Source organism: Oreochromis niloticus, linkage group LG3, assembly GCF_001858045.2.
Source record: "Oreochromis niloticus isolate F11D_XX linkage group LG3, O_niloticus_UMD_NMBU, whole genome shotgun sequence".
Lineage (NCBI taxonomy): Eukaryota > Metazoa > Chordata > Actinopteri > Cichliformes > Cichlidae > Oreochromis > Oreochromis niloticus.
The window spans coordinates 22,255,406-22,282,444 of record NC_031967.2 but is presented as its reverse complement, the minus strand read 5'-3'; the positions used below and the strand labels follow the sequence as shown (position 1 = coordinate 22,282,444).

General features: G+C 42.9%; 2 protein-coding genes across 4 annotated transcripts in view; one reads left to right on the top strand and one right to left on the bottom strand.

Moving 5' to 3' along the window:
• On the top strand, positions 1 to 22,755 carry nat8l (N-acetyltransferase 8-like). The gene is made up of 3 exons (XM_003447536.5): positions 1 to 817; positions 2,098 to 2,262; positions 15,303 to 22,755. Exons 1-3 carry the CDS (start codon positions 514 to 516, stop codon positions 15,668 to 15,670), a joined length of 837 nt encoding a protein of 278 aa, XP_003447584.1. The 5' UTR covers positions 1 to 513; the 3' UTR covers positions 15,671 to 22,755.
• A 130-nt stretch (positions 22,756 to 22,885) lies between these two features.
• poln (polymerase (DNA directed) nu) overlaps positions 22,886 to 27,039 on the bottom strand; it is an 83,400-nt gene continuing 79,246 nt past the window's right edge. For 2 of the 3 annotated variants that reach the window (XM_025905394.1, XM_005453115.4), the window contains 5 exons: positions 26,839 to 26,949; positions 26,613 to 26,691; positions 26,068 to 26,135; positions 25,709 to 25,770; positions 22,887 to 24,962 (listed from right to left, as the gene is read on the bottom strand). In XM_025905394.1, the coding sequence (XP_025761179.1) occupies positions 24,876 to 24,962; positions 25,709 to 25,770; positions 26,068 to 26,135; positions 26,613 to 26,691; positions 26,839 to 26,949 (407 nt within the window). In that variant the 3' untranslated portion in view covers positions 22,887 to 24,875. Of the gene's footprint in view, positions 24,963 to 25,708; positions 25,771 to 26,067; positions 26,136 to 26,612; positions 26,692 to 26,838; positions 26,950 to 27,039 lie in introns of all 3 variants that reach the window. The other variant, XM_019353503.2, reaches the window with a different exon arrangement.

Below are 27,039 nucleotides of genomic sequence, written 5' to 3'. Positions count from 1 at the left end.
GGGATCCTCCTCATTGTAAGACAGCACGAAGACAGAACTGCTCAGAAGCAGCCTCTCTACGCAATCTCGCCATCGCACCCCCCCTCCTCTCCTCCTCGCGGGCCCACTTTCTCAAAATACACACTTCTCTGGCACACATACATAAGCCTGCTCAGATGCGGAGGGAATGAGCGAGCCTCCCTCCTCCCTCGTCCATCAGTATCTAACAGCGCACTGCCTCTACCAATCTGTGCAGCCGGAGGACCACCCCAACCCCGTGAACCCGAATCTACCCGCCCTGCTCGCTTATAAATACCGCTCGATTTACACCGGCAAGTCTTGGTCTTCGGAAACGCTCAGGGTTGCAGCAGAACATCCCCCTTTCGTCTTACCCCCCCTCCATCGTTTCGCTGTTTTTTAAGAAAATCTCACGAATCATCCATTTTTCCCCCACTCTCATTACTACCTACTCTTTTTCCCCCTCCCTCTCTCCGAACTGCACTTTTTTTTCTTCTTCTTCTTGCGGCCAGTTGCATGCATTGTTCGTCTCCCAAAATGGTTTGCGAGACTAAAATTGTTGCGGATGAACACGATGCTATACATGGGACCAAAAAAGAGTCGATCCTGTGGAGCTCTCCTCCGTCCAGCGCGCCTCTGAACCCCGCCGAGGCTAAGGATGTGAGGAAAGACGTGGTTTTTATCCGCGAGTTTGAGCGCGGGGATCAAGAGGAGGTACGCCGCATCTTTTACGAGGGTATTATGGAGAGGATACCCAACACAGCTTTTAGGGGGCTCTGGCAGCAGCCCAAGACCCAGTTTTTATACGTTCTTCTGACAAGTAAGTACCCTCACACTCCCGTGTGCCGTGCAGCTTATGTGTGTTTCAGACCAACTTTTTTTTTCTGGTCATACGCATCTCAAAAACTTCAAATGTAACCTCTAACATGGATTCATGTGCGCAGGTAAATGTCGCTGTTGCGCGTTTTTTATTAGGTCTGCGCCCTGAAGCGATTCCTTTGAGGAACTTGCCTTCAAAATCATGCAGAAATCTGATGTTTCTTTGTTGTCGTGGCTCTGTGGGCGATGTGCAGTTAAGTTGAGAAAAAGGCTGTTGCAGCAGCAGCAGCAGCAGCCTCACACTGTGCCACACCGGGCACGCTGCTCCTACACGCCAACAAAAGGCATGGCAGGCGGCATGGTGCATGTGTTTAACCGATGTGATGACATGCCGGTGCTTCAATGAATGACTGAATGAATTTGAGGATTGGCCCAAAGGGTGCGCGCACGTACCCAAAAAGCACTCCCCCGCCGCGCCGCCAAATACACACAAACACACATGAACACGCACGCACGCACTCCCCCCCGCTCGCCTCCTCATCACCGCCACCACCACCACCTCCGCCCCTACACAGCAGTCAATGCGCCACATCTCGTTTGGCTTTTTGTTGATGTTGCCGGTTTAGGTAAACGCGCCTTGGGTCACAACCTGTACCGTTACGCACATTAAAGAATAAAAAAAATCGCACGAAATCTGCTTCACATACCCCCCCAAATTAATTTTGTTGTTTGGATAATTTGGCTCGTGCTCGATCCTTCCAACCAAATTTGATCCTGTATACTAAAAACCTCGTCTGAGCAGAAGCTCACTGCCCCACGCATTTTAGCGCTTTCTGTTTCGCTCCACCTGGAGTGCAGATGAGCGAACAAAGTAGCAACTAGGTTACTGCATGGCACGCAACATGCTACGCGCAGCATCCATCCTGCTTGCTTCTGTCTCCCTTTGCGCCCCCCAGCGTTACATCTTACTAATAACTCCCAACATGGACTGCACTGGTTGGATGAATCCAGCACTAACACGCTCTCCTCAGGCAGGACAAACACTGTCGTCCTGTTAACTTTTGTCCCCCAGAAAATGCACTAACGTGCCTTACTCCACAGTCTGATGAACGCGGGTTTGTGTGAAAAGTTATCCAAATATTTGATTCAGCTGTTCCTGATATTGATGCTTACAGATGTCTTGTTGTGTATGTGTGTGTACGGGTCGATTTCCGGCAAGAATCAAACATGTGATTTTCTCTTCTGACAGGTTTTGTTTATTTTTCTTCCATTTCTCCATAGTAATGTGCTTTTACATGACCAAATCCCTCACGCTGACCTGCTGTGCACCCCTCATTCTCATGGGTGCGCGCTACTACTACAGCAGGAAAGTTATCCAGAACTATCTGGACTGTGCTCTGCACACGGACATGGCTGACATAGATGCATATTACATGAAACCCACAGGTAAGAGGCAGGGAACACATCACTGTTTTCACAAACAAACACACACAGACACACAAAATGTGTGTAGTTTTGTCAGTTCCCAGTGCTCCACCATCACCAGCATGCAGTTAGTGGGTGAAAAAATGCATTGGCGCACTGAAAAGTTCGGGCCTGTAACTTTTAACAAGACAAAAAACCCAAAAATGCTCTTTTTAAACACAGCTGTGTTTAAGAGTCTTCAGGCGATGCAGAGGCAAATCATCAAATATGCAGGTCGTCTCCCTGCTTTCTCACCCCTCCTCCCATATCTCTGTCTCCACTCCTTCCCCCACTCCGCTTCCTCTCTGGGCTCCGCTTGGACACTGAGGTAGGGGGCGGGGGGTAAAGGGTGGGGTGGGTGGGGGTGGCATCACAGGGCTATTGATCGTGCAGAGGAGACTGCTGATACACTTTCTGCAGTACACTCGGTGTCGGCAAGGCTCATTTCCTCCACTAAAGCTAATTGGAAAAATCAATCCACCTCTGGTGTCATCTCTGACTATTCATTCTCCTCGGGAGTTTAACTCCGGGCAGCAGCGACGGACAGCCACGTACACCTGTGACACACTTTTTTTCACACATTCCCCTGCCTTGTTAACTTCTTGGACACATTTATTCCCTGTTAACCCAGACCACGTGGCAAATATAAAAAGCAGGTGTTCATCAATTGCCCCCCCCACCATTGTCTGCTTCTCTCTGACATTGTGCCCTTTGGCTTGGTAATCCAGTGCATACACAAATGCAATTTAGCATTCCCATTATTGCTGCAGGGCTGTGATGGTTTAGATGGGGTCAGGCACCACTGCTCTTGGACAATGCTAATGATTATATCCATGCACTCTGAATGGGCCCACGGGGATGAACACCTGGGTACCAGCACGCGGTCCTGATGGAGAGGCACCGCTGACGTCACTGTGGTGCTTTGTTTAAAGTGTGTACAGAATGGCATAGCACGTAGGGGTGCGTGGTTATATAGAGGAGGAAACATTTGGCCAATAACGGGGAACTTGTTGAACTTAAAGGCCTTGAAAACAGATCACATAATTCAGCTTCTTTCTAAGAGGAACGGGCTCTAATGCAAACACACACTTTACTGCTTAATGAAAACTGGATGTGTATTAATTTAAGGAGGTCTGCATAGTTTTTATTATTTGCACTCTTTGGCTTCTTATGACATCATAGAGAGGGGATATTCCTAATATGGTCATCTCAGGGTCACAGTTCTGGCTGTGAGCACAGAAGTCCCACCGACTTGCTGTTCAAACCTGTTTGTGAGGGGCAGCCAATCAAAAGAAAGTTGGCTTAAAGGGGGAGGGTGCACTGAGGGACTGCACCAAGGTTAAGTATAAGATAAATAAGGATTATATTAAACTGTGAATAATGCAAAGCTACTTTAACAGAGTTTAAGAGTAAACATGAGCATGCACACAGCCCACTGTACATATAATAGTAATTAGCCCTCTTTAATGCAACGTTGGCCAAACATGGTGTTGATTTGTTGACAGCTATGACCCTATAAGCACATAATGACATTTTCTGATGGCACTTGGATGATATTTATCTCTTACATTTCATTTGCTGCTGCTTAAATATTTAAAAAACTGTGATTAAGGGATAAAAATATTTTTTTAAATGCTAATAATTTATTTTTTTCCCTGGTACAAAATGAGAATAATGAAAAAAACAAACAGGTTAGTTATTGTTATTATTACTATATTTCTTATTGAACACCTATATTGCTATCGTCCCTGAATTTCAGAAGGACTTGTACAATAAACTGTCAAATCAACCTACTGGGCCCTACAAAGAAAGTTTCAATAAGATAATCAAAGTGTCTAAAAACAAAAAAGAACATGATCATGCCATATTTTAGCTTGTTTGCAGTTAAATCACAAGATAAATAACACGAGCTCATCTCTGAGGTTTACTTGACGACCACACAAACACCAACTCTGTGGACTGTAGCTGTCTACATGAGCCAAGTAGCTAACGAGTTAGCTGTGTCTGTGTGGGAGGGTCTGACAGGGAGCGTTTAAGAGTTTGCAAGAGATCAAATAAGGACTTTTGTGTTTAATAATGTGTGTGTGTCTTCGAGGACTTCAAATAGGAAGTGATACAATGTTGAGTGTGTGTCTGGTGCTCGAGGCTTCTCTGTGTTTCGACAGACAGTTTACTGAATGTGGGAGGTCAAATAGTTTGAAACTCAACATTGAATTTCATAATGCTTGTTTTCTTTTTCACCTTGAATGATGGGGATGTATGAGATGTGCTCCTTTAGAAGAAAGATAGAGCCAAACACAGGAAGACATGGAGAAAAATGCCGTCTCAGTTCTTTGTGACACTGAAATAAAGTATGAATGGAATAAACTCCAATAAGCACAAAATCACCACAGAGTAATAAAAGAAAAGTGATTGCTGACTGAAGACACATATCCCTCTCCACATGGCACAACTACACTAATTCATACTCTCACTTCCTGTGATCACTCACTCTGTAGCCTCTTAAGGCCAGCGGTCATTGCTTTTATCAGACCTGTAATACTGTGTGTGTGTGTGTGTGTGTGTGTGTGTGTGTGTGTGTGTGTGAGCAGGCAGACAGGTTGTGAAGTAAATTGAGCTAACAATGGTTGAGAGGTTAAATATGTACGGGTGTCTTAAATAAAGATTGGAGGCTTATTTAAATCCATCCAATTCAGGGTTGTGGTGGGCTGGCTAACCCAGCCGTTATAGGGCGAGAGGCGGGGTACACCCTGGACAGATCTGGTACAAAAATGCCACTTAATTGAAATTAAATTGATTCACGGATTATTTGAAAAATTATCTGATTTGCATACAAACACACAATAATGTTTATAAGCTAAAATAAAAACAGCTGCCCCAAGGTCAGGGGCGTAACTTCCAGGGGGTTAGGGGGTTATGACCCCCCAATAATCAGACCCAGCCAATATAACCCCCCAATAAAATTATGAATTATCTTACATAAATAGGCTGTTGATTTTCTTTACTCATTCCAGGTATTACCAGCATAATAGTTGCATGTTTAATCATCTGGGAATTTACCCAGATTTATTTATTTATTTAGACAGAGATCTTGGCCCTCCCAGTGTTCAGCTGTAATATTAGAGAGAAAAAAACAACAATTTGACAGTCCCACATGCGCAAGCTCTTGGCGACAGTGGGGAGCAAAAACTCCCTTTTAACAGGAAGAAACTTCTAGCATGAGCTCAGATACAAAAGACTAACCAGCTGCAGAAACTATTTAACAGATACAGGAGAAATAAACGCTAATCTTATTTATTTTTTGACAAACTTTTCTTTTTGACCACATCTAGACATTTCATTTCGGAAAGTTTAAAATCTTTTTTGTTTCTTAACAAAAAGTAGCAGCTAAAACTTTTGTAATAACAACCCAGCTGGGCTATAATACAATGAAGTTTAGTGCTGAGACTATTATTTGCTACATGTTGGAGAGCTTAAGTATGAAGCTACCAAGAGATATCAAAACCCAGCTGTGTGACTGATTGCTTATTACAGTTATTATTTGTGCATTTATGTGCAATTTACAGCTGCCATTATTAAGCCTTTCTACTGCTCAAACCCAAAGATCTCCAAAGCAGTCAAAGCATGCTAGAAGATTTTTTTTTTGAGTAATTAAAAAAGTCCCGGCAGCAGTCGGATCATTTATCCCCTCTTTAGTCGTTACTTGATGTATCACTTTAGGTCATCCTAAAGCCGCTTACAGCCTAAAAAACAAGTGTAATGAAATGAGGGTGTGAGCAGACACTGAACCAAACTCCCTGGTGAGGCGAGATACCCACTCATTAATAGCAGCTGTTTAATGAGGCGTCATGATCACTGCAGGGTCTCCATGAGGCAGCGGACATTAAAATACCTGCTCATCTCATTGTAGCCCTGTATGAGTGTGTCTATACATTTATGCATGTGTGTGGAAGAGGGATGGGGGAGGTTTGAGCTCATTCGGTTGCAGGTGAGGGCGCAGCTTCCTCTGCCGGTACCGGTCCTTATTTTAGGACTGAACTACAGAATGAGGGAGACAGAGTATGAGAGAGAATGTGTGAAGGAAAGAGGCGAGAAAACGGGGCATCCGAGGGAGGGGTGTTGTAAAATATAACATTTACTTTATGCGTGTGGGGAGGGAAGATAAATCTAGGGCTTGCTGGCCAGCAGATAGACCAGATGTGTCACAATCATGGCCTCTGGGCCAAACGCAGCTCTTCACAAATTTCAATTTAGCTTCCTTATCACTTTAAAATTCCCAATAAATTTGGGCTCAGCTGGTTGTTACTGTAGTCTGCACAGTCTGCACCCACGACAGGAGTGTTTTTGTTGACTGGTATCACACTTGAGAAGAGCATGAGCGACATGTGTTTTACATTAAACTGAAGCGCATCAGAAAGTGTGTCGGTCCAGTCAATGTTGTGATTGTCATGTCCAGTTGTGGCCCATAATGAAACTGCGATACACAAAGGAACCTCTATGGGAAATTTCATGCACATCAGCTGAGATATCTTAGATTAATGAGCTTCTTTGGATGCTTCCCTCGACTATTCCTCAATCTTTCTGGGATTTTTTTTCACCCTCACACCTGTATCACTCCTTTTCCTTTTCTATATACTTCATCTGTGCTGAAGAGGAGCAGGTGTGGTGGAACAGCTGGGTTATCTAGAATTCTGGCAGACACAAAGAAATGTCGCTGGTCATGAAGGGAAATGAAAAACACTCTTTACTGGCTACAGTAAACAGTTTATCATCAGGCTATTACAATTCTTACTATTAATCACAAACTGCTTCCATAGTTCAAGAACAAGTACCAAAACGTGAAGATTTTCACAGTTTTACAATCAAAATGATATCTTATGTTACATTTTTAATCATTATTTGGATATCTGATAAGTTTTGTTTTCAGTATGGTGCACTATTTCCCTGATAATGTATCTACATTATCATTAAGTTCAATTAGATTTGATTTATTTAGAAAATCTTCACAACAACACGATGCACACAGGTCTGGAGACTGCCTGGCAACCAGCTGGCAATCACCGGTCACTAGGGAAAAACATATATTCCCAAATTTGTTCAGAAGTGGTTCATGGTTATAAGGCTTTTCTCCACTTAAACAAAGAAAAAATAATACAATTTCCACAGCAGAAAGAAAGCTAATACAGCCTTGTATTCCATTTTATCTCTGCCACAAGTGAATGCTTTTTCATGTCTCGAGTCAACACCGGGGAAACGTCGCTTAGAAAAGTCCTTATTTGACTTGTTGAAAATACGCAAACACCTCTTTGGCCTTCAGTGGTGCAGGTGGCACGCTGTTATGTCTAACACTCCCAGTCTGTGCTCCAGAAGAAGCAGCGGACATGAAAAGTCTTTGCCCTCAGAGATGGTGCTGCTCTGATTTCATAATCAGCTGAGTGGGGCTCAGACTGCTTTTATCCACTTATTTGGTCCCAGGTTCAAAATATTCAGCACATCTTAGAAACCACCTCAAAGCCTTGCTCGTACTTTTAATGTTGGAGCTAGATGCCCTTAAACTTACACCTTCCTTTACCAGTTTGAGGGTTTGTGCCCACATAAATAACACATTACTTAAAAAATATAATATATATCTGATTAAGTACTAGGACATGCTTCAGTTTTAAGTACCATCATAAGCACGATTCCTTTAAAGGGTCTGCTGGACGCGTGTCACCTGGAGAATACACGCTCGTCTTTTAATTTTTCCTGCTCGCTGAAAACACGTGAGCATCTGCCACTTGTCGGTTCAGTGTTTTGAGGAAGTCGATCCCATCATTAATAATAGATTGCAGTCTCGCTACCTCCAGCCTTTGTTTTACATTCTGCTTAAATCAATGGCGAACAAAGGTGCTCGTCAGAGAGACTAGATGGCGTGTCAGCGGCTTCATTAGTTTTCGCATTGTGTATTTTCTCGCCGTCTTGACTCGCTCATTACAGAGGAGCGTGTTATCAATAGGCGAGAGACTACGTGCATGAAGATTACGACTGAGTCTGCAGTTTAAGGGTCGCGATTTATAAAGGAACAATAAATGTAGATGTAATAGGTTTGAGCTCCAGTAACGTTAAAAAGAGATAAAAATTAATATTGAGCAGAACTGAGTTCAGCTTATTGAGTTCAACAGTCACAGATTCTCATGTGGCCCCTCGGGAAAATTAATCGCCCACCTCTGGGTTAGATTAACATTTTGCGTTCGGTCGTGAAGCCCACACGGGTGACCTTTGACCCCGAGAATCAAACCAGAGAGAGATCGAGAGAGAGGGCGGTCGGAGCAGCAGCTGTACGCTGATGGATGGCACGTGCGCATTAAAGCGCTGCATAAGTGTGCAAGAAAAGGGACGCGTACTCGCACGCTTGCGTACAAACAACATGGAGACGTGCTGGCGGACAGGCGGGCGGCAAGACGAACAGTCAGGCGTGCGTAATGAGTTCCTCTGGGTGTGTGCTCATAAAGCGTGACAACACACACGTAGGCGCATCAGTCTGCTTTGCATTGATGAGTGCTTGCGCGCACATCTGGAAAGCGTGTCCTTTGTGTGACAGTCACCTCTTTCCAGCATTCATTGCCCGTGGCCAAGGAAGATACTGCTGACGTGTGGCTGTGCGTGACAGGTTAATCCATACTCCCAGCATGCACTCTGACCTGAGGAGTACAGTGTATCTGTGTGTGAGCGCATTACAGAGACTCTGCCTCAAGTCTTTTTGCTTTAAAGTGAAAATAAAACAGTATTAAGGGATTTTTATGTATACAAAATAACTTGGAACCCCCCCCAACCATATAAACATAATGCACAGAGACTTGTAAAGTAAGATAACACAGACTTATTGCCTTAATCCCCTAACGCTTATATCATATTTAATGCATGAGGTTTGGGGACTTTTTGAGACTTCTACATCATCAGTGTGATTTTTTCCCCTTGAAAAACTGTAATAAATTGCACAATAAATTTTTAAGCAATACATATTACAAATTGAAACTCATATGTGCAAATTAATGTTTAATTAATATTTTTTAATTTGTCATTTTCAACAAAATGTAGTTTCTGGCATTTATTTCATGATTCAGGCTTTAACGGGTTAACCATATGTGGAGCAGTTATGCTAATGTGCAGCCACTGTGTACAGAAACTGTACAAACTTATAGACAGCACACACTAGGAGACCCTTGTTTGCCCTTTTAGCTGCTGCTGTTCGATTGGTGCCAAATACATAGTAAAATCTTTCACATTTCAAGAGTAAAAGAGGCTGATTTTTTACCCAGTGGAACAAAGCGCAACATATGTGTGTTTTTTTAGCACTACAAGTGACAAAATGTGACCAGAACTGTAGGGAAGAAAAATAATCGTATAACACAGTCTGATAAAGCACCTTATGAATACCACAGGGAGATCTCATTCCCCGCAGAAACGTGAAATGTAATGTCTGGCGGGGCCGGATTAATCGCGCGGCGATACGACACTTTCAATCCAAAGCCATAAATCACTGTTGCTTAAATTGACTTTAATGTTCCCTGCAGCAATGAGACGCCTTCTGCAGGGAAATAGAAAGAAATACTTTGGTGACTAGAAGCCTAAACAATTAGCAAGCACGCCCAAATCCAAGCCGCCGCCGATCTTTCGCCCAAAAAGTGTTAATACGCTGTTCGCTTCACAGAGGAGTGAGCTCCAGCAGAGCGAGGCAGCGTCTAGACCGAGCCCTGCCTCCAGGACAATCTTCTTACACACAATAAAGCCCATTCCTGTCTATGTGCTCATGTAGTTTGTAGGTATGTGTGTAATTTAAAATTTAATGGAGGGTTCATATCGCAGCATCAGCCAGTATCTAACACTCCCACGCGCATGCATGGAGGATTATTAATATCCTTGTGAGCTACTGAGAGAAATTAGATCTGCCGCATTAAGAATACAGTAATCAGATTCTTACTTGTGAGAGAAAAGATTTCCACAACTCGGAGCTCTTCCTCCCTTTCTCACCCTTCACTCTCTGCTCAATCTATTTCTTATCTTGACATCATCTGTATTCTCCATGCCCCCCCCACTCCCCCTTTAATAATGGCAGACCCCCTCCTTTACGTTTGTATGCCCTAGCAGCAATAATGGATCCTTTCAGTCTCATCGCTTTTACTGTTAACTCAGATGCTCGCCTTCCTCCTCCTCCTCCTCTGCTGCTGCGTCTTTCACACAGGACAGCTGAATGACTTCTTCTCTTTTTGTTCCTCTTTGCTCTCTTTGACTAACTCCTTTTTCTGACTGAGTAACCTCATTCATACAACCTTCCAGTTACACACACACTCACACACCAAAACATAGGCGGTACACTGTAGTACCGCTCCACTCTTAAACAGCTGCAGGAGCATCAGAGAGCTTAACGCCTTTCTCAAAACGAGTTCCTCCTTCACTCACTCCCTCTTTCTAACTCGGGATACCTTGAAAGACTAAATTAATTGTTATTTATCATATTTAGCAGAAAAGTGGAAGAGTGTAGAAGACAGATATTTACAGCTTTAGTTAACTATTGCCTTCAAATATTTTTATGGTGACCCTTCCAAACTCTAAGACAGGGAAAGTCTTTGACTCAGAGAACTAAAAAAAAAGGTCATCAGGCACACTTTTCCCAAATTGTCTGTTTAAACTGCTAAGTTTCCAACATGTTCTCATCTTGTACCAGTTTTTCAGATTGGATCGGATCTTCCTTTTACGAACAAGCTGTCCTTTAATACACCAGCCAAGACTGGCTGCGTAGAGATAACGCTCCAGCTTTTGGACCCACAAAGTCCACCTTAGGAGTTATGAGCTGTAAATTTCTCAGGCAGGACCCTGTGGGTTAACCTGCATTTTTCTTGTTTCTTTCTTTTTTACTTTTATTTTTCTTACTGGACCAAAAAAGAAAAAGAAAAACTTGGTTAGATTTACGAAAAGATCACAGTTTGAGGTAAACAAAAGTAACACTGCGGGGTAAAATGACCAATTTATAGTAGTGGCCCTCTCAGTTATGCCGTAGCCTGCAGATTCAGGTCACAGATGCCAAACGACACTCGGTGAGTTAATGAGCCACACAGAACAGGCTGAAATTTCCCATCTTCCCCTCTGACATGTCAGTGCCCCTGCTGCCCCAGTTCACTGCCTGCTCTTTAAGCTCCTCCATCACCTCCAACATTTCAGTGCCCAGATGCCAAACTTTAAATTTATTCTGCTGCTGTGCTCAATCGTTTCCAACGTGAGTTTAACTCTCCTGAAGTACTGTAAAAACTCAAAAACATTTTAAACTTGTGATAGTGTCAGGTGAGGACTCAGCAAAGTTGATAACTTATTAGGAGGACACGAGTAAAAGACAAAGACGTGACGAGTAAAGACAAAGCCTCTGATCAGTGGGAGCTCTCTTAAATAACAGCTTAATACAGCAAAGAGTGCTTCACTATGGCTTCCCTCGTCAGCATATCATACCAAAACTGCAATGAGGACGAGGTCAAAGGGACGGGTGTACAGTGTACCCTCTCAGCTGTTTGCTCTTTGAATAACACGTTCTAATTAAACCAGCTGCAAACAAACATATGTCAGACATTTGAGTCATTAAATCAACACATCTGGACTGAATTTCCTCCAAACTTTAATCAACCCTGATTAAATTTCCAGCTGTTGTTCAGTAGTTTGTCACGTGCATTTTTTTTTTTCACTTAAACTTTACGCCAATCTCTCCGGCTGTTTTTGAGACACTTTACCTCAGATCATATCGACTGGATGGATTTACATGTTTTTTTAGTCTTACTGACCACTCGAAGGACTTCAGACTACCAGCCACATTTAACCACACAGGGCGCTTTTTTCTATCCAGTTGATCTGTCTCACATCCACGGCCACTTCAGAATCACAGATTAACCCATAATATAATAAGAAAAACTGTATTTACTCCAGATTTGAGAAATTCATTTGTTAACATCTGCTGCAATGATGATAAAATTATTAATGATAACAATAATATCTGACAGATCTGGCCTCTCTGCCAGACAGATGTATTGTGTTAGAGGGTGACACCATTGCCAACAGTCTCATCAGTGACCTCCTCTCCGCCACCGCTTCAGAAGTGTCCAGTTTGTAGCCAAAAACTGCTAATTTCACTGGGCTCGTCACAACTAAGTGATAGAAAATCTAAATATTTCGCAGCATGTTGCAGGATCTCACTTTCTTTTGGAAGTAGAGCCTGTAACATATATGTCTTGAGTATCCAGAAAGAGATTACACTATATTGCCAAAGGTTTTCACTCACCCATCCAAATCATTGAATTCAGGTGTTTCAATCGCTTCCAAGTGCATAAAATCAAGCACCTAGGCATGGAGACTGCTACTACAAACATTTCTTAAAGTATGGCTCAGTGGTGGTACTGTGATAGGATGCCAGTAGGAACAGTTTGGGAATGCCCCATTCCTGGTAAAACATGGCTGCACACCAGTGCACGAAGCAAGGCCCAGAAACACATGGATGAGCGGGTGGTGTGGAAGAACTTGACTGGCCAGCACAGAGTCCTGAATTCAACCCAACACTATACCTTTGAGATGAATTAGAGCAGAGACTGTGAGCCACGTGTTCTCATCCAAAATCAGTGTTTGACGTCACAAATGTGTTTATAGAAGAATGGTTTAAACTAAACCCTCCTAAATCTTGGGGAAAGACTTCCCAGAAGAGCTGAAACTGTTATAGCTACAAAGGGTGGGCCGACATCATATTAAACCCTATAGATTAAGGATGAGATGTCACGCAAGTTCAGCAAATACTTTTGGCAATATAGTCTGTGATATTCTGTGATATCAGCAAACTGCACAGTCATCTGACCCACATTTCCAGAGAGGCAGACAAAATTTCTGATTTATCGCTTCTAGTCTGCAAAGTGTTCCCATCATTGTTTCTATATCCGATAATTAAATCCAATTTGGCTGCAGCATCTCCACACTTGGGGAAACTCGAGGGGCTTCCAGCTTATAATGTCAGCACCAGGAGAGTGGGGATCACTTGGGGGCTGCCCGTTGCCACAGTTGTTTGACTCGCTAACAGAAGCCTCTGGATCAGCTTAACACAGGCCTGCAGGGCCATCAAATCCCTGCGAACACGTGGGACTGATGCATGATGTCAATTTCACCACCTGTTTAGTGTGCGTGTCTGTGTGAAGGAGCAGCAAACAGAGAAGAGGGAGATGTTGTGTGTAACGGCATAAAAAGTGAGAGTAAGGACAAAGAGAGAGAGTTAGGATTCAGAGCTCATGAACAGATGGAGGCAGATTTTTCGGCCCCTGCCGATCACAGAACAGTCAGATTTACTTTGTCTGTCACAAACAGATGGCATTTTAGTACAAAACCACAGAAAGACTGCCAGCACATGGAATAAGTGCTGCTGATGTTAGTTATCTGACCACAGTTATGCAACACAGCAGAAGGTTTAGAAAGTCTTTTTCTTTGAAAGATTACTGCAAGGGCATGCACATGCATTGTCATGTTGGTTTTAAAAGTCACAAAGCTTCAAGGCTCCTAACAGTGTCATTAAAACATTATGAATAGCACAATTTTCTACCTCTGAACCATTTAAACTAATGTTAAATTACAGTCAGGATGATTCACATCCTTCTGGCCTCTGAACCTGAACTATTATCACTGAAAAGTTTCAAAGGAGGGGAAAAGGAACAATCGTGCTGTATCAAAGCGAACCGTTTACAAACTGCAGCAGGAATAAAGATCGATAGTAAAACGGGCTGATATTCAAGCTCTTAGTGGTTCTGTGGTGGAGGAGCATTGTCTGCTGACATTTTTCTATGTCGGTCAAACCTCATTGTCTGCCTGGACATGCGTTGAGTGTTTTTGTCTGTCTGTCATCAGAGTCTGATTAATCCTGAGATGCAGAAAGTCCCTGATAGTGTATAAGCATCTGTAACATGTCAGTGTTTTGGCCCCAAAACTCATCTTTAATTGCTATCTGACATCAGAGTCTCTGCTCCAGTATGCTGTCAGCTTTAAGTGACTGCTCTGTCATGCCTGCACTTTTAATCAGCAGTCCTCACTGAGTGGCTAACGTTATTAAGCTCCAGTCAGACCTGCTCATTCAGCTGCTCCCCGCATCCCCTTTTTTCTATTTTCCAGTCCTTGTTTTTTCTACCCAGAGCCCTTAAGCCATTACAACAGCCATGCAACGCGACTTTCATCTTGAGATCAGGTCCTGGTGCTGAACTGCCTCATCCAACTATTTTGCAACCAGTTATAGTTTTCATATCCTGTTTAAGAGTTTAAGACAATTATACTGTTTGTTTTGTGTTCCATGCAGAGATATTTCAGAGGTCTGATATATGATCAAAGCCATGGCAGTGTACTGGAGCAGCTGACTGTGAGACACCTTCATCATTGATCCAAAAACACAAAAAGATCACCATCACAGGCCCTGTTCTTCACCTTCATGTCAAAGTTAATTATTTCCTCTCATACATGGACTGTTACAGTGATGCTAAATAATGAGGTCAGTGTATGTGCAGCTAAATATTCAGTTTCAGACATTCTGTTTTCTGCTCTTAACAACCTAGAGAGAGGATAACCTAAATATGGTCGCTTGCTATTCAAACCTCCTGTTTGATATGGGTGGCCAATCAGAAGAAAGATGGTCCAAACAGAGACAGACAGCCTATCCAGGGTGTAAGAATGGATTATTTTGAACTGTAAAACTATTCTAAAAGAGTAAAGAATACAAATGTGGAGCTATGAGCTTAATAGGATGAGAAGGCTGACAGGCTGAGCCCAAAGACAGTAAAACCCTCAAAATGAAGAAACTTAGACAGTAAAGAAAAACCAAACACCTGCTCTCAGCAGGTTCAACTCCACTAACATTGGAGAGATCCCAGTTGGCTGTTTGCAGTGTTTACACTAAGCTTGGCTAACAGGCTGGTAAAGCATGTCCATTATAATTCTTGCTTTCGCAGTAAGACTGGATTTTGTTTTCTGTTTCCTCCTGTTAGGTTCCTGTTTCTGGGTGGCAGTGCTCGATGGTCGTGTGGTGGGCATTGTGGCGGCGCAGGGCCACGAGGACGAGAACACGGTCGAGCTGCGGCGGATGTCGGTGGACTCTCGCTACCGCGGCAAAGGCATCGCAAAGGCGCTGGGTCGTCGCGTCCTGGAGTACGCCGTGCGCAACAACTACGCCGGCGTGGTCCTCGGCACGACGGCCGTGAAGCTGGCCGCCCACAAGCTGTACGAGTCGCTGGGTTTCCGCAGAACAGGCCAGAGCGAAGACTACCGGCTACCCGGGATGAGCCGCTCGCCGCTGGAGAGGCTCTTCTTCCAGATCCGCCATACCCGCTATCGCCTGCAGCTTCGTGAGGAGTGAGAGGTGACAGGGAGAGGGAGAGAGAGAGCTGGAGAGTTGGAGATGGAGAAAGAGAGGGACAGAGAGAGAGAGAGCAACGACCCTCCTTCACCTGACAGCCCTGACCACGTCCTCTCCTCTGACAGCTTTTATTTATTTTGTGTCATTAGTGATAACTTTGAGTATGACTTAACACTTCTACTATTTCACCCTTAAGTCACTAACGTTTTTACTACTATTATGCTTTTTTTGTTGTTGATTTTTGTATTATACTTTGACATTTTAAAGAAAAGTTTGTTTCTTTTATTAATAATCTATTATTTTTTGTATCTTTAATCCTCCCTCTCACCTGCGGGAGAGAAAAATTGGCTTTTTTCAGAAGACATCTAACTGGCACCCCCATCTCAGCACCCTCCCCAGCCCCTTTGGCATCAAGAAAATGTGATTTTGATCAACATTCCCTTTCATTTATATTTCTCTGCTCTCCTCAAACCTTCCCTCCCCACAGCAAAATCACGTTTAGTTGCTCAAGAGTGCAGTTTTCTATGCGGGGTGGGTGGATAGAGCAATGCATGGACCGGGGGGGAGTAGATAGATTCCTCAAAAAAGGGTTAAGGGAGTTTTTAGCACACACTCTCCTTCATAAAAATGATTTGGTGTGTGAACAGACACACAAACCGAGTGATCTGGCTTCTAGCCACTTCTCCAAGACACCATATTGAAGCACAGCGAGAGTGTGTTACTGACCCCGACAGTGAGCGAGAAGGGATGGCAAGGATGGTTACCGGAACATGTGCTGTGTGCATCCTGCATCATGAATAAACACAGCGCATCTTCCTCACACACACCTTCCTCTTTACTCTCCTCACTGATGGTCCGATTGGATAACAACCCCCCCTTTTCTATGTTCTCTCCTGGATCGATGAATCACCTCCTTTTCTCACTGGAGCTGTGGGGAGGGTCTCTGACTGGTTGCGGTGACAGGAGGGTGGCGCTTTCTCGCTGCGGTGTGTCACACTGACAGATCCCAAGATGAGATATAGCTGCACGTCAGAGCTTGTTATGTGTGTGTTGTGAATATGTGACTGTGTGTATGTGTACGTTTGATGAGGCTCTGGTCTGACAGTAGACCGAGTCTCAGCTGTGTGCGATGAACCTTTCTCACTGAATCAAGTATACAGAGACTAAACATTAGTACTTTCTTTGTGTACTTTTAAAATTGTTTACTGATTGAATCAAGGTAAATTCTAACACTTTGGATACAGTTCAGTGTTTAAATGATGATTAGTAATTTTATAACTTTAAAGAGGAAACAAACTTCATTTAAATATGCAAATTTTACTGTCAAAACTACGACAATTACAAAGTAGCTGCAGTCTACACTCCGCCTGCTTAATCCAGGTTATTGGGGAGCAACTTGAGTAAGACTACAAGCAATACTCACAAACCTACAGTACATGACTGAGCACAAACAGCAGTTGATTATTTTATCTGATCTATTGGCATTAGTGTTTCCCTTTCCTCCATGTACTTATATTGTGTATACAGCTGAAAAACTGAAAAACTCATGTAGCGAACGTCAGAGTTTCTCCCATAACACCTCTCTCCATCTCCATCCTCCGAGCATACGACCAGCAGTAGATTCAGCCATCCATACTCTGAGCCTCAGTTATGTTATTAAACCATTTGTAAAAAGTCCAACCTAAAGCAAAACATAACAAAAAAAAGCACATAATATATAAAAAGGGAAAAAAAATACAGATGTAATTGTCACAAACTTAGCACTGGCCCTTCTTGCCTTGCTTTCCTTCCCCTCCTACCTCCCATTCATGAATCTGTCTGCAACCCTGGGCTAGACCATGCACCCTCCATTTGAACCCTGCACACCCTCCGCTGACCTTTGACCTATCCTGCCCAAGTTTCCATCCATTCCCGGCCCCTCTCTGCATGTGCCACAGGAGCCTTGCTGCACTGCTTTTACTACTCCATTTGAAGCTTGTCAAATCAGCCGTAGACCCCCGCCCCCTGATCTGATGTCATCTAGGCAGTGTGGCGCTGCCTGGACTGGCTGGAGATAAATTGCACATAATGTATGGTTGTATGGGTGTGACGCAAAGGACTCGGAGAGTGAGGGAGAAAATGCCTGTGTGTGTGTGTGTGTGTGTGTGTGTTCAGAGTTGGTGCAGACACTCACCAAATGCAGCACTGCCTGGATGACATTATGCCTGCCAGCCAACCAACTGTAGAATGCAAAAGCAATGCAAGTGTGGCATGCCTCTGTACCCGGTGTGTGTACGGTGCCTGCCCTAGAAAAGTGTAGAAAAAAGTGAACTGATATATATATACTACATATATATATATAAAAAAAGAAAATAAGCTTCTTCTTTGATATAAACATATAGAAAACAAATATGTGTTTCTTTCTTCGGAAAAAAAAAAAGAAAAAAAAGTTGTACCATTTGCATGAAATGTGTCTTTGAATGCAAATATAACTTTTAGGGGAGAAACTCCTAACACATGAATTACAATGGAAAAATGGACTTGTATTTGATTTTAACTTGTTTCTTTTAAAGTAATGGTTTACGTTCTTAATTGTCATGACAAGGGCGTGAAATTAATACCAGCCACAAGCCAGTGCTTGTAAACCTTCACCACTGGATCCGAATCTAAAAGCCTTGCAGAATTGGAAAGTAATCAGATTAATCGGTCACCGGCTGGGGGTCGATTAGCAGTAGATCCTTTCATAAATTGGAGCGGGAGTGAAGGAATGTGACTCGAAGTGTCTTCTTCTTTGGTAACATTTGCTAGATTTTCATTGAGCATTTGAAAGTTAATGATGCAAAAGGGCAAAAAAGTCCCTGCTAAGTTGATCCTAAAGGAAACACAAGTTTGATGATTAGATTTTAATTGTGCTCAATGCCTAAAATGAAACATGCACACATGTTTTCTTCTGCATCTAATTCTGAATTACACTCTCCACAATATTATAGATTATATATAAGGATATTTGTATATTATCCCCATAATGAAGGCAAGACCTTGGACGCTGGGTCCGATGACACTAAGGCTTCTTCTCCTTAACTCCTCCTTAAATTTGAGCCATGAGAAACAGCGCACTTGTAAAGGAGGCTGAGCCGGTTTTATCTCTAAAATAGCGCCAATTCAAGAAATCCCGCTGAAACACTATAGAGTAAAAAAACGAGGCACAAAGGCACTGAAAGCATCAAACAGTTCTGTTTTCAGATGTTTTCACTGGGCCGACACGTGGAGGATGCCTCACACCACCTTGATGCATCTGCTTTGAACTTGGTTGTTGCTGGAGAGTCAAAAGGGAGCCACACTTTATTTTTGTGTGATGTTTCTGGAGCAACAGCTGCCGGGGAACTTCACAGAGTACCGAACACGGAAGTTAGAGCCAAACTACAGCATGAACACTAATAACTATGGATCAGACTATACCATTTGTTTCACCTCATGTACAATCAGATATCACAGTCAGTGGGACAGAAAACACAGTGGTTATCCCTGCCAGTGTATTCAGGTCCTCCCTGCATGGCTCAGCCCGGTCTTTATGAGACTTGCTTGAGGTTGAGAGCGGGAAGTGGGCCTTCCTGAGGTGGACTGTTAAAAAACGAAACAAAACAAATCCTGTCTAGATCTTGTGGAGGAATGTGAAGTCTGTCGATTCTGAGCCATTTCTGCTGCTGCCAATCTCAGTTTTCTGCCTGATGAAATTTTATAAAGCTCCTTCGTGTATTTTGGGAGGAACTATTATCCACATTCATACATATTCTGAACAAAAAGGGGACAGTATTCAAAATGCCTTTGCCAAGGCCTTATGCACTGGAATCAAACACTGGAGTTTAAAAATGTTGTGGACTGCATGACTTGAGGTAGTTGAAGGGTGACTTTGAATTGTAAAAGGCAAAGTGCACTGACTAAAATGCATTTATTTCTAGTCTGAGTAATGTCTGTTTTCTACTTAATGTGAATGCTACGCCCTGTGAAGCCTGACCTCCGTATAAAACTGGTAGAGCATACTTAATGTTAGAATGTAGAGACGGTATGCAGCGTCTATCAGAGTGTATATTTAGTTACGCACCGTTCTTATGATGTATTTTGCTGATGTACAATCCAAAAACCAATCTCACCGCTGGTTTCTGTTTGTTTTCCCTGTGATTTGTTCGAGTGTGAGCGTGAGCTTTCCTTCCCGAGAAGGTATGCTGCATGGACGCCTCTCCTGCTGGAGAAGGCTCTTTTAGTTCAGAGGGCTTTAAAATAATAACAAAAAGATCACCTGATGCTCTTCTCTGATGGATAAAACAGAGGCACATCTTCAGCATTTATGTATTTATTTATTTTAACTCAAGTGGCCACTTCAACTTCACGCTAGGTACAAAAACAGTTCCAGTGTCATGATCATGTCTTAAGTTTCATTCAGTTTATCTGCTGGTAAAGGAGCATAGACCTGAAAACTGCACAAATGTACAGATCCTGTGGGTGCGTTGCGTTCCTCTGATGCTGTGTGTCCTTGCTCAGCCGCTTTGTGGGCGAACATTCAAAGGCATGAATGTAAACTACCGACATTTTATGTTTTCAATCTTTTTTGTTTTTGGTCTGGTTGCTTTTTGAATGAGAAAAAGTGTAAAATAACAAAAAAAAGAAAGAAAATTGGATCTTTCATTAGATGACTCAACCTCTCAACATTAGACGTTAGACTTTTTGTGCGATTGTAAATAGCCGCCATCTCTCCCCGCTGCTTATGTATTATTTACTGCAGCCTATCGTCCTTGCTGGTTTTAACCGATCCCGATGGAGTTTTTTTTTTATTTTAGTCTTGGAAAATGGATGTCGCCTGGACTGTTCCACCTGACGAGGAGGGCGAGGGGCGAGGGAGGAATGTGCCACGTTGGCAATTGACGGTGGTTGGGGTGGGGGAGCTGTGGAGGAGGGTGGAGGAGGCAACAGAGCTCCACAGCATGGACTCCCTCTCTCTCTCTCTACCTCTGGTGAGGACTTTGCTTCACTGTGGAGAGCGCTGAAGGACTCACTGTGGACTGAGGCCACGGGTGCCAAGAACACATGAAGCACTTGTAGCACAACTGTGTCTTGTTTTGCTAATACAGTACAAGGTAGTTTGATTTTTTTTTTACCATTTCCTATAAAGAACATGGATAAAGTTTCTCCTGATTCATCAACTGTATGTATCATAAAGATATATATATATATACAGGATACCACAATGTAATAGTTCATACTACAACCCAAGGCTATTTTAGGAGGTGGAAATTTGCCAAAGGTGACAGAAACTGCTGCATTTTTAAGTCCTCACACGGCTCTATTTTGTTCAACACAGCCCTGTAATTTACTCGTTATTATCTGGAAAACTCCTGCCCACGTGCCATCTAACCAAGCAATAAACACAAGGAGGCAAAAGAACAGAACAATGGCAAGGATTTTATCAAGAAACATGAAATGCTGCATTGATATTTACATGCCCGACACTGTAACAATTAGTATTGTAACATTACTGCTCATTTATGCTGAAGCCTGAGGGGGTGTTTGATTGTAAAATGTTTGGGGTTATTTTTTGTTTTTATGTTTATTTACATAGGGGGTGTCAAAGATCTGCTTTTTAAAAGGGATACCGCTACATATTTGTACAGAAGTCAAAGGGAAATGACACAAAGGGGCTAATGGATGCTAAAAAAAAGAGTTCAAGCAGACAGGACCCAAAAAAAAAAAAGATTGTGTAGTCCCACTCTGTAAATGCTTGCTTCTGTAAATCTCTTAACAGAGCTTTTATTTAACCACAAGGACTTTTTGATTAACTCGCACCACTTAAACATGCACTGCGGCTTCACTTCCTGCAATCTGTCAGCACGACCGAAGCTAATCAATTAAAACTGTGCTGCAGCCGCTGAAATCACTGCTCTTAACCGCATATCTTACCAGTGATTTTCAAAGGCTTTTTTTTTTAAATCTACAATTTATTACCTGTAAAGCTGTAAAGTATATTTTACTGTAAATAGCATCTGGGGGTCATTTTTACTCCTTTTTGTAACCACGCTTGTGGATTTAAAAATATATAAAAATATATTTTTAAAATAAGAGAAGAGATTCTGCAGTAGTGCAGGTGTCTTAATCTGTGCTACCTCACAAGAGTCACACAGAAACGGCAGCAGCCACTTTCAGAAGCGCCGCCATTGTGGACTTCCTGTCTGCTTGAACTCTCTGGCGTTGTCGTATTGCGATCCCGAACACTGCAGCGGGAGCGGCGGCAGCTCTTTTAGCTTGTAGCACGCACACACACCAGCCATGACCATGAACATCAGGGGCTCTGGAGCTATCTAGCTATAGTAAGCTGCTGTAATGCAAAGAGGGCTTTCTCTGCCCTGGAGCCCTGTCATTGCTGTTGTCTGTTGCCAGGAAACTGACCACACAAAGCACAGCAGGGGGACTGATATGCAGCCACACTGTGGGGAGGCAGGCAGGTCAACGAGCCCGCCATGATAAAGAAATGGAAGGAGCGTAGAAGGATGAGATGGATGGACTTGAAGTAGGGGGGTGGGGGTTAAACTGCATCTGAGGGAACTTTGTACCCGAGGGACCTGAAGGGGATGGAAAAGAGGCCCCTTTTCAAGTAGAACAGCCAGTACACAGCACCAGGGGCCAGGAAGGTTCACATGTATGAGGGAAGGAGGGTTAAAATCCAATCATGCAACATGATTCTAATGTACATTATTAGACCAAGCATGTTGTGGTGATTTTTGCATATTTATTTATTCCCAGGGAGTTTAAGAAGATGGAGCATGAGATAGACAGAGAGAGAGAGCAAGACAGTAACACCATGTGACCTCTGTGAGACTGCAGTGGCATTTATTGAGATCTATTAGCTTTCAGTTCCCTTTCTGCCATTCGTTTGGAAGACTTCTGCATTACCACACGGGGATTACTCTTATTATTGTGATTATTAACCCTTTCTTTTATACTGAATACAACTGGAACACTGTATAGATGTAAAGATGGGATTTCTTGCATTATGATGACTGAAACATGGATGTACATATATTGTATCGATTAAAATGATGATGCATTTTACACGGTGCTGGAGTTGTTGTTGTTTTTCCCCAAAGAGAGCAGAGGGGAGGAGAGAAATGAGACAGCAATATTTGAACTGAAGTGACATAAATGTCAGCTGTGGGTGGGTGGGGGATATGCTGCAGGTTCTACTTACACAGCTCCTGGCAGCGAGGGAGAAGCTCATCTGGAGTCTTCAGAGGGATTCGGGATCGGCTCCTGTTAATGGCACAGGTCACTGAGGTGAAGTTATCACTTAGTTAAATGACCACACTCAATAACCTCAATTACATCCTGGAAAAGAGATTAACGTCCAAGAAGTCTAATTAAGTTTTTCATTTTAATTTGAGAGAAATAGAAGATATGACACACATCCCCACGAGCTGCTGCCTGACCATTTTAACCTATCAAACCAAAGGTCAAAGCCCAAGTCAGAGTGGAGCAAAAGTGGGATACCAACACAGTCTGCTGTGCAACTGACACTGCTAAATAAAACACACTCTGGAAAAACAAAGAAGTGTTTGTTTTACCTCCCTCGTGCTTTGAACAACTCCAAAAGTGCGAGTGTCCTCTTGAATTTGCACATACCAGTCTTTCGTTTCCCTCGCAAAGAGGAGGAGAAGGAGGAGGAAGAGGGGGGGCTTTCACCCTTCAACCACAGAACAATGAGAGAATAGAGGGGCAGATTTCCATAACACTGTCCCTTGGTCTGGCTCTGAACTACTCAGACTGACCTGGTGAGAAACAATTCTCTAACGGAGCGGAAAAGGGAAGGTTGATTCCCCTGGAATAAAAACAAAAAACAAGGGAAACTACAGGAATTTAAGTGCATGACAAGACACTACTCATGTTGGATCTGCTGGATGTTCCACATGCACCTTTGTCCCGACAACTCCTACAATTAGCAGCCAACGTGATGTGACATTTCAAATGCATAATGGGGGGGTTAGGCTTTGTTGATCTTGTCACAAGGCGTATGGTTCTGCCAGACACATTTTGCAGGCTTGAAGGGTCTTAATTGCAGGACACTATAAAAAGTGTCTCGCTGTGGCTGCCACAGATAAAGAAAGTCGGTCAGTGTGCCTGGAAGCCGCTGAATGTGCGCGAGCGCATTCATGTCGGCTGCACGGATGGAAAGCGTGGGTGTCGGTGGACGTGCGCGCATGTACGTGTCCATACGAGCATTTGTGGAATGTGTGCGTGTGTGTGTGTGAGAGGCAAAAAAAACAAGACAAAAGGGGCGAGTGGGCTGGAGCCAAGTGAGCAGATAAAAGATGAGCTGCAGAGAGCAAAGAGCAGAGAAAAATTAGATCATCTGCTCTGAGTCATGAATGCAGCCAACACGAGGTGAAGTTTATTACACACAAGTGTCTCTGAACACGTCGAAGCTTCGTGGCATTAAAACAACGAAATGTTTTAAATGCAGCTCATTTTGGTTTTAATGCTTTTTTCCAAGTATGATTTATCCCTCAAAGGACTCAGTAAACATGAATCCACGAAGAGGCTGCTAAAATGTAGCATGCAAATTAGCTTCAGAAATAAATGCATGAAAATGGGAGATAAACGGTGGGACCGGGGATATTTACAAGAACATGCGAGGTTTATTTAACACACACACAAAAAAGGCATAAGAACAATAAATACAAGGAAGTCTTTTCTATAAACCACCACTGAGAGATAAAGAAGGTTAACTACTTCTTTTTTTACAAAAAAAACATGAAACAATTTTATGAACCGATAAATGTCACGCCCTCTCTTAAACATGAAGTGTTCACCTTGGCAACGACCAGAAAAACATCTAAGAAAATAGTGAGAAAACAGAGGAGGAGATGAGGAGGAGGAGAAGAAGAGGACAAGGAATCTTTTTCTGGAGGATGGAGAGAGAGAGAGAGCAAGAAAAAAAAAACACCAAACTGGTGCGATCCAGTCTGAGGCTCCTGCCGTTGCCCCCGGATACGGATGGAGTGAAAGTAAGTGGGAGCTTCAGCTGGCTGGTTTCCATAGTGATGAGGATGCAGGACAAGTAAAGGGAGAAAGATGAAGAGGAGACTATGAGGGGAAGAAAGGAGCTCATCGAGGGTGAGAAGAAGCAGATTCCACAGAGAGGCGTCGCCGTCGAGGAGGTGAAGGGAGGGAGGCGACGCGCTCAAAGAGAGGGGAACATTGGAGGGACGTCAAGCTCAGACATGGACCCCCAAGACTTGCCACTGGAGACTGCCACCTTCAGGGGCACCTGGGAATCACACAGATGAAAAGGAAGGGCGTTGGCTGTTTGTTTTTTTTTAAATACATTTTTCTTTAACATGCACCAAACACCCCAAAACAACAGCAAACAAACAACAATATGCTCCTTTTCATCAAAACATGGCAACCTGTGTCCTAAATCTCAATCCTTCATAAGGTTTAAAAAGAACGCCCAAATTTTTATCTTCCAATATATCAGTAATTTATTCATGTAGCGTGACGAGTATAAAAGTGACGAATGAGTCCTGCATTTGCCTTTCTCTGACCGACTTCCAGAAGGCGGACATCGATTTACCGTTCAAGTGCAGTAGGTGCTGTTATCATATTGCTTAAAAATTATTAAAAGACTGCAAACGATACGTTCACATGCAGTTGTATCAAGGAAGCGCAGGAAGAGAGCAGCCAAATTAAAATCAGAAGGGGTCTTCTGCATGGTACAAATTTCCGTGTGATAGAAGTTCATTAAAATGTTTATTCAAGCCCTCTGAAGCCATCTGACATTTTTGTAAATTTGAGCTTGTTTATTGTGGAGCATGTTTATTCTGTTTGGGCTTTTAAAGTGATTTGATTCAGAATAGTAGGACCCAGTGTGTTAGTTCAGTCTGTTTGGAGTAACCTGCTTACTGCCTGCTTTAAGCCACAGTCCATTAGCAAGAAAATCTACAGTTTCCCATCAATCCTGCACTCCACATGACATGTGACAAGACCATACCGCGACATACTTCTTTTACTCACTTTAAGATGGACTCCCAGATGATCAATGTGCTGTAGCGACTCCATGGTACTTCTTACCAGAGCTGCACACACAAAATCTGTATTTATTTTTGAACAATAAAAAATAATGGTGCATTGCAATTATATGTTAAAGTTTAGGAAACAAGATTTTAATTCACTTAAAAAAAAAACTTTACTCAAATCTCATAGCAATCTAAACACTACACTGTTTAAAACACCAACTTTACACATTTCAGGTATTTTCATTGCTTGCTGAAGCTATTGCACTGACCTTTATTTAAGTAAAACTTGACCTGGACCTTTTTTTATAGTCAGTGGCTGATGAAATGAATTTTCTATCTAATACTGAATTATTTTACCTGCAAACTGTTGCACCTGGGAGTCCTTCACTTCATACAGAAGCTCATCATGGAGCTGAGCTATAAGCCTACACACACACACACACACACACACACACACACACACACTGAGTAAACACTCTCCACTGTTGCTATTAAAGCTACTAAAAATAAAGAATGTGGCATCTGACTGCTTCAGCAGACTCCTCCGTTTACTTCGCACACTGCTCTGTAATTTTGTTATATATTGGCTTTTGCTTCAACTTTGTTTACTCTAGCTGAATGTTTGGCATCAGCGTCAGTAATAATCCAGGATCATGCCTCATCTCTACAAATGTAGCTGGCTGGTAAACCACAGCAAGTTGTTTGTGTGTTTTGGTAAGACAAGCTCTGTCAGAGCTCCTGCATAAATATGGAACATGAGCATGTTCTGATTGTGTAGATTTAGAAAGACGTGCGGTATGGAGAGCCAACACACATTTGCGAATTTTGTCTCGTCGAAGGAGAGAGGTGCTTTTGGTAGTCTGTGCATCTTTGGTGAGCAGTGCCATGTTTAGAGGGGGTACCTGGCAGACAGCGAGCTGGAGGAGGAGACCAGGTTAAAGATTCTGATCATGGCCATCTTACAGAGATCAGCAGCAGAACCTGTACATACAAAGAAAAACACATACACAATAAATAAGAGGCAAACCCTGCAGGTCAGAAAAGTAGTTTGAAAGCCTTCATCACTGAGGTGAAATATAAAGAGAAGCTGAGAAAAGCATACACAAGAAGTGCTATTAGTCTTCCTACCCTGGACCACAAAGTTGACAGCTTGCCTCTCAGCTTGCATGCGGATGCCCCAGTCTGGGGAGTTGATATTGGGGAGGTTCCGTCTGCGACCCATAATAGACAGCACATAACCTAAATGAATTAAAAAATGGATATTTAAATGGAATAATTAATAACGATTATTCTAAGAATAGTACATTACTTGTTCTGGTTTCCTTGGAA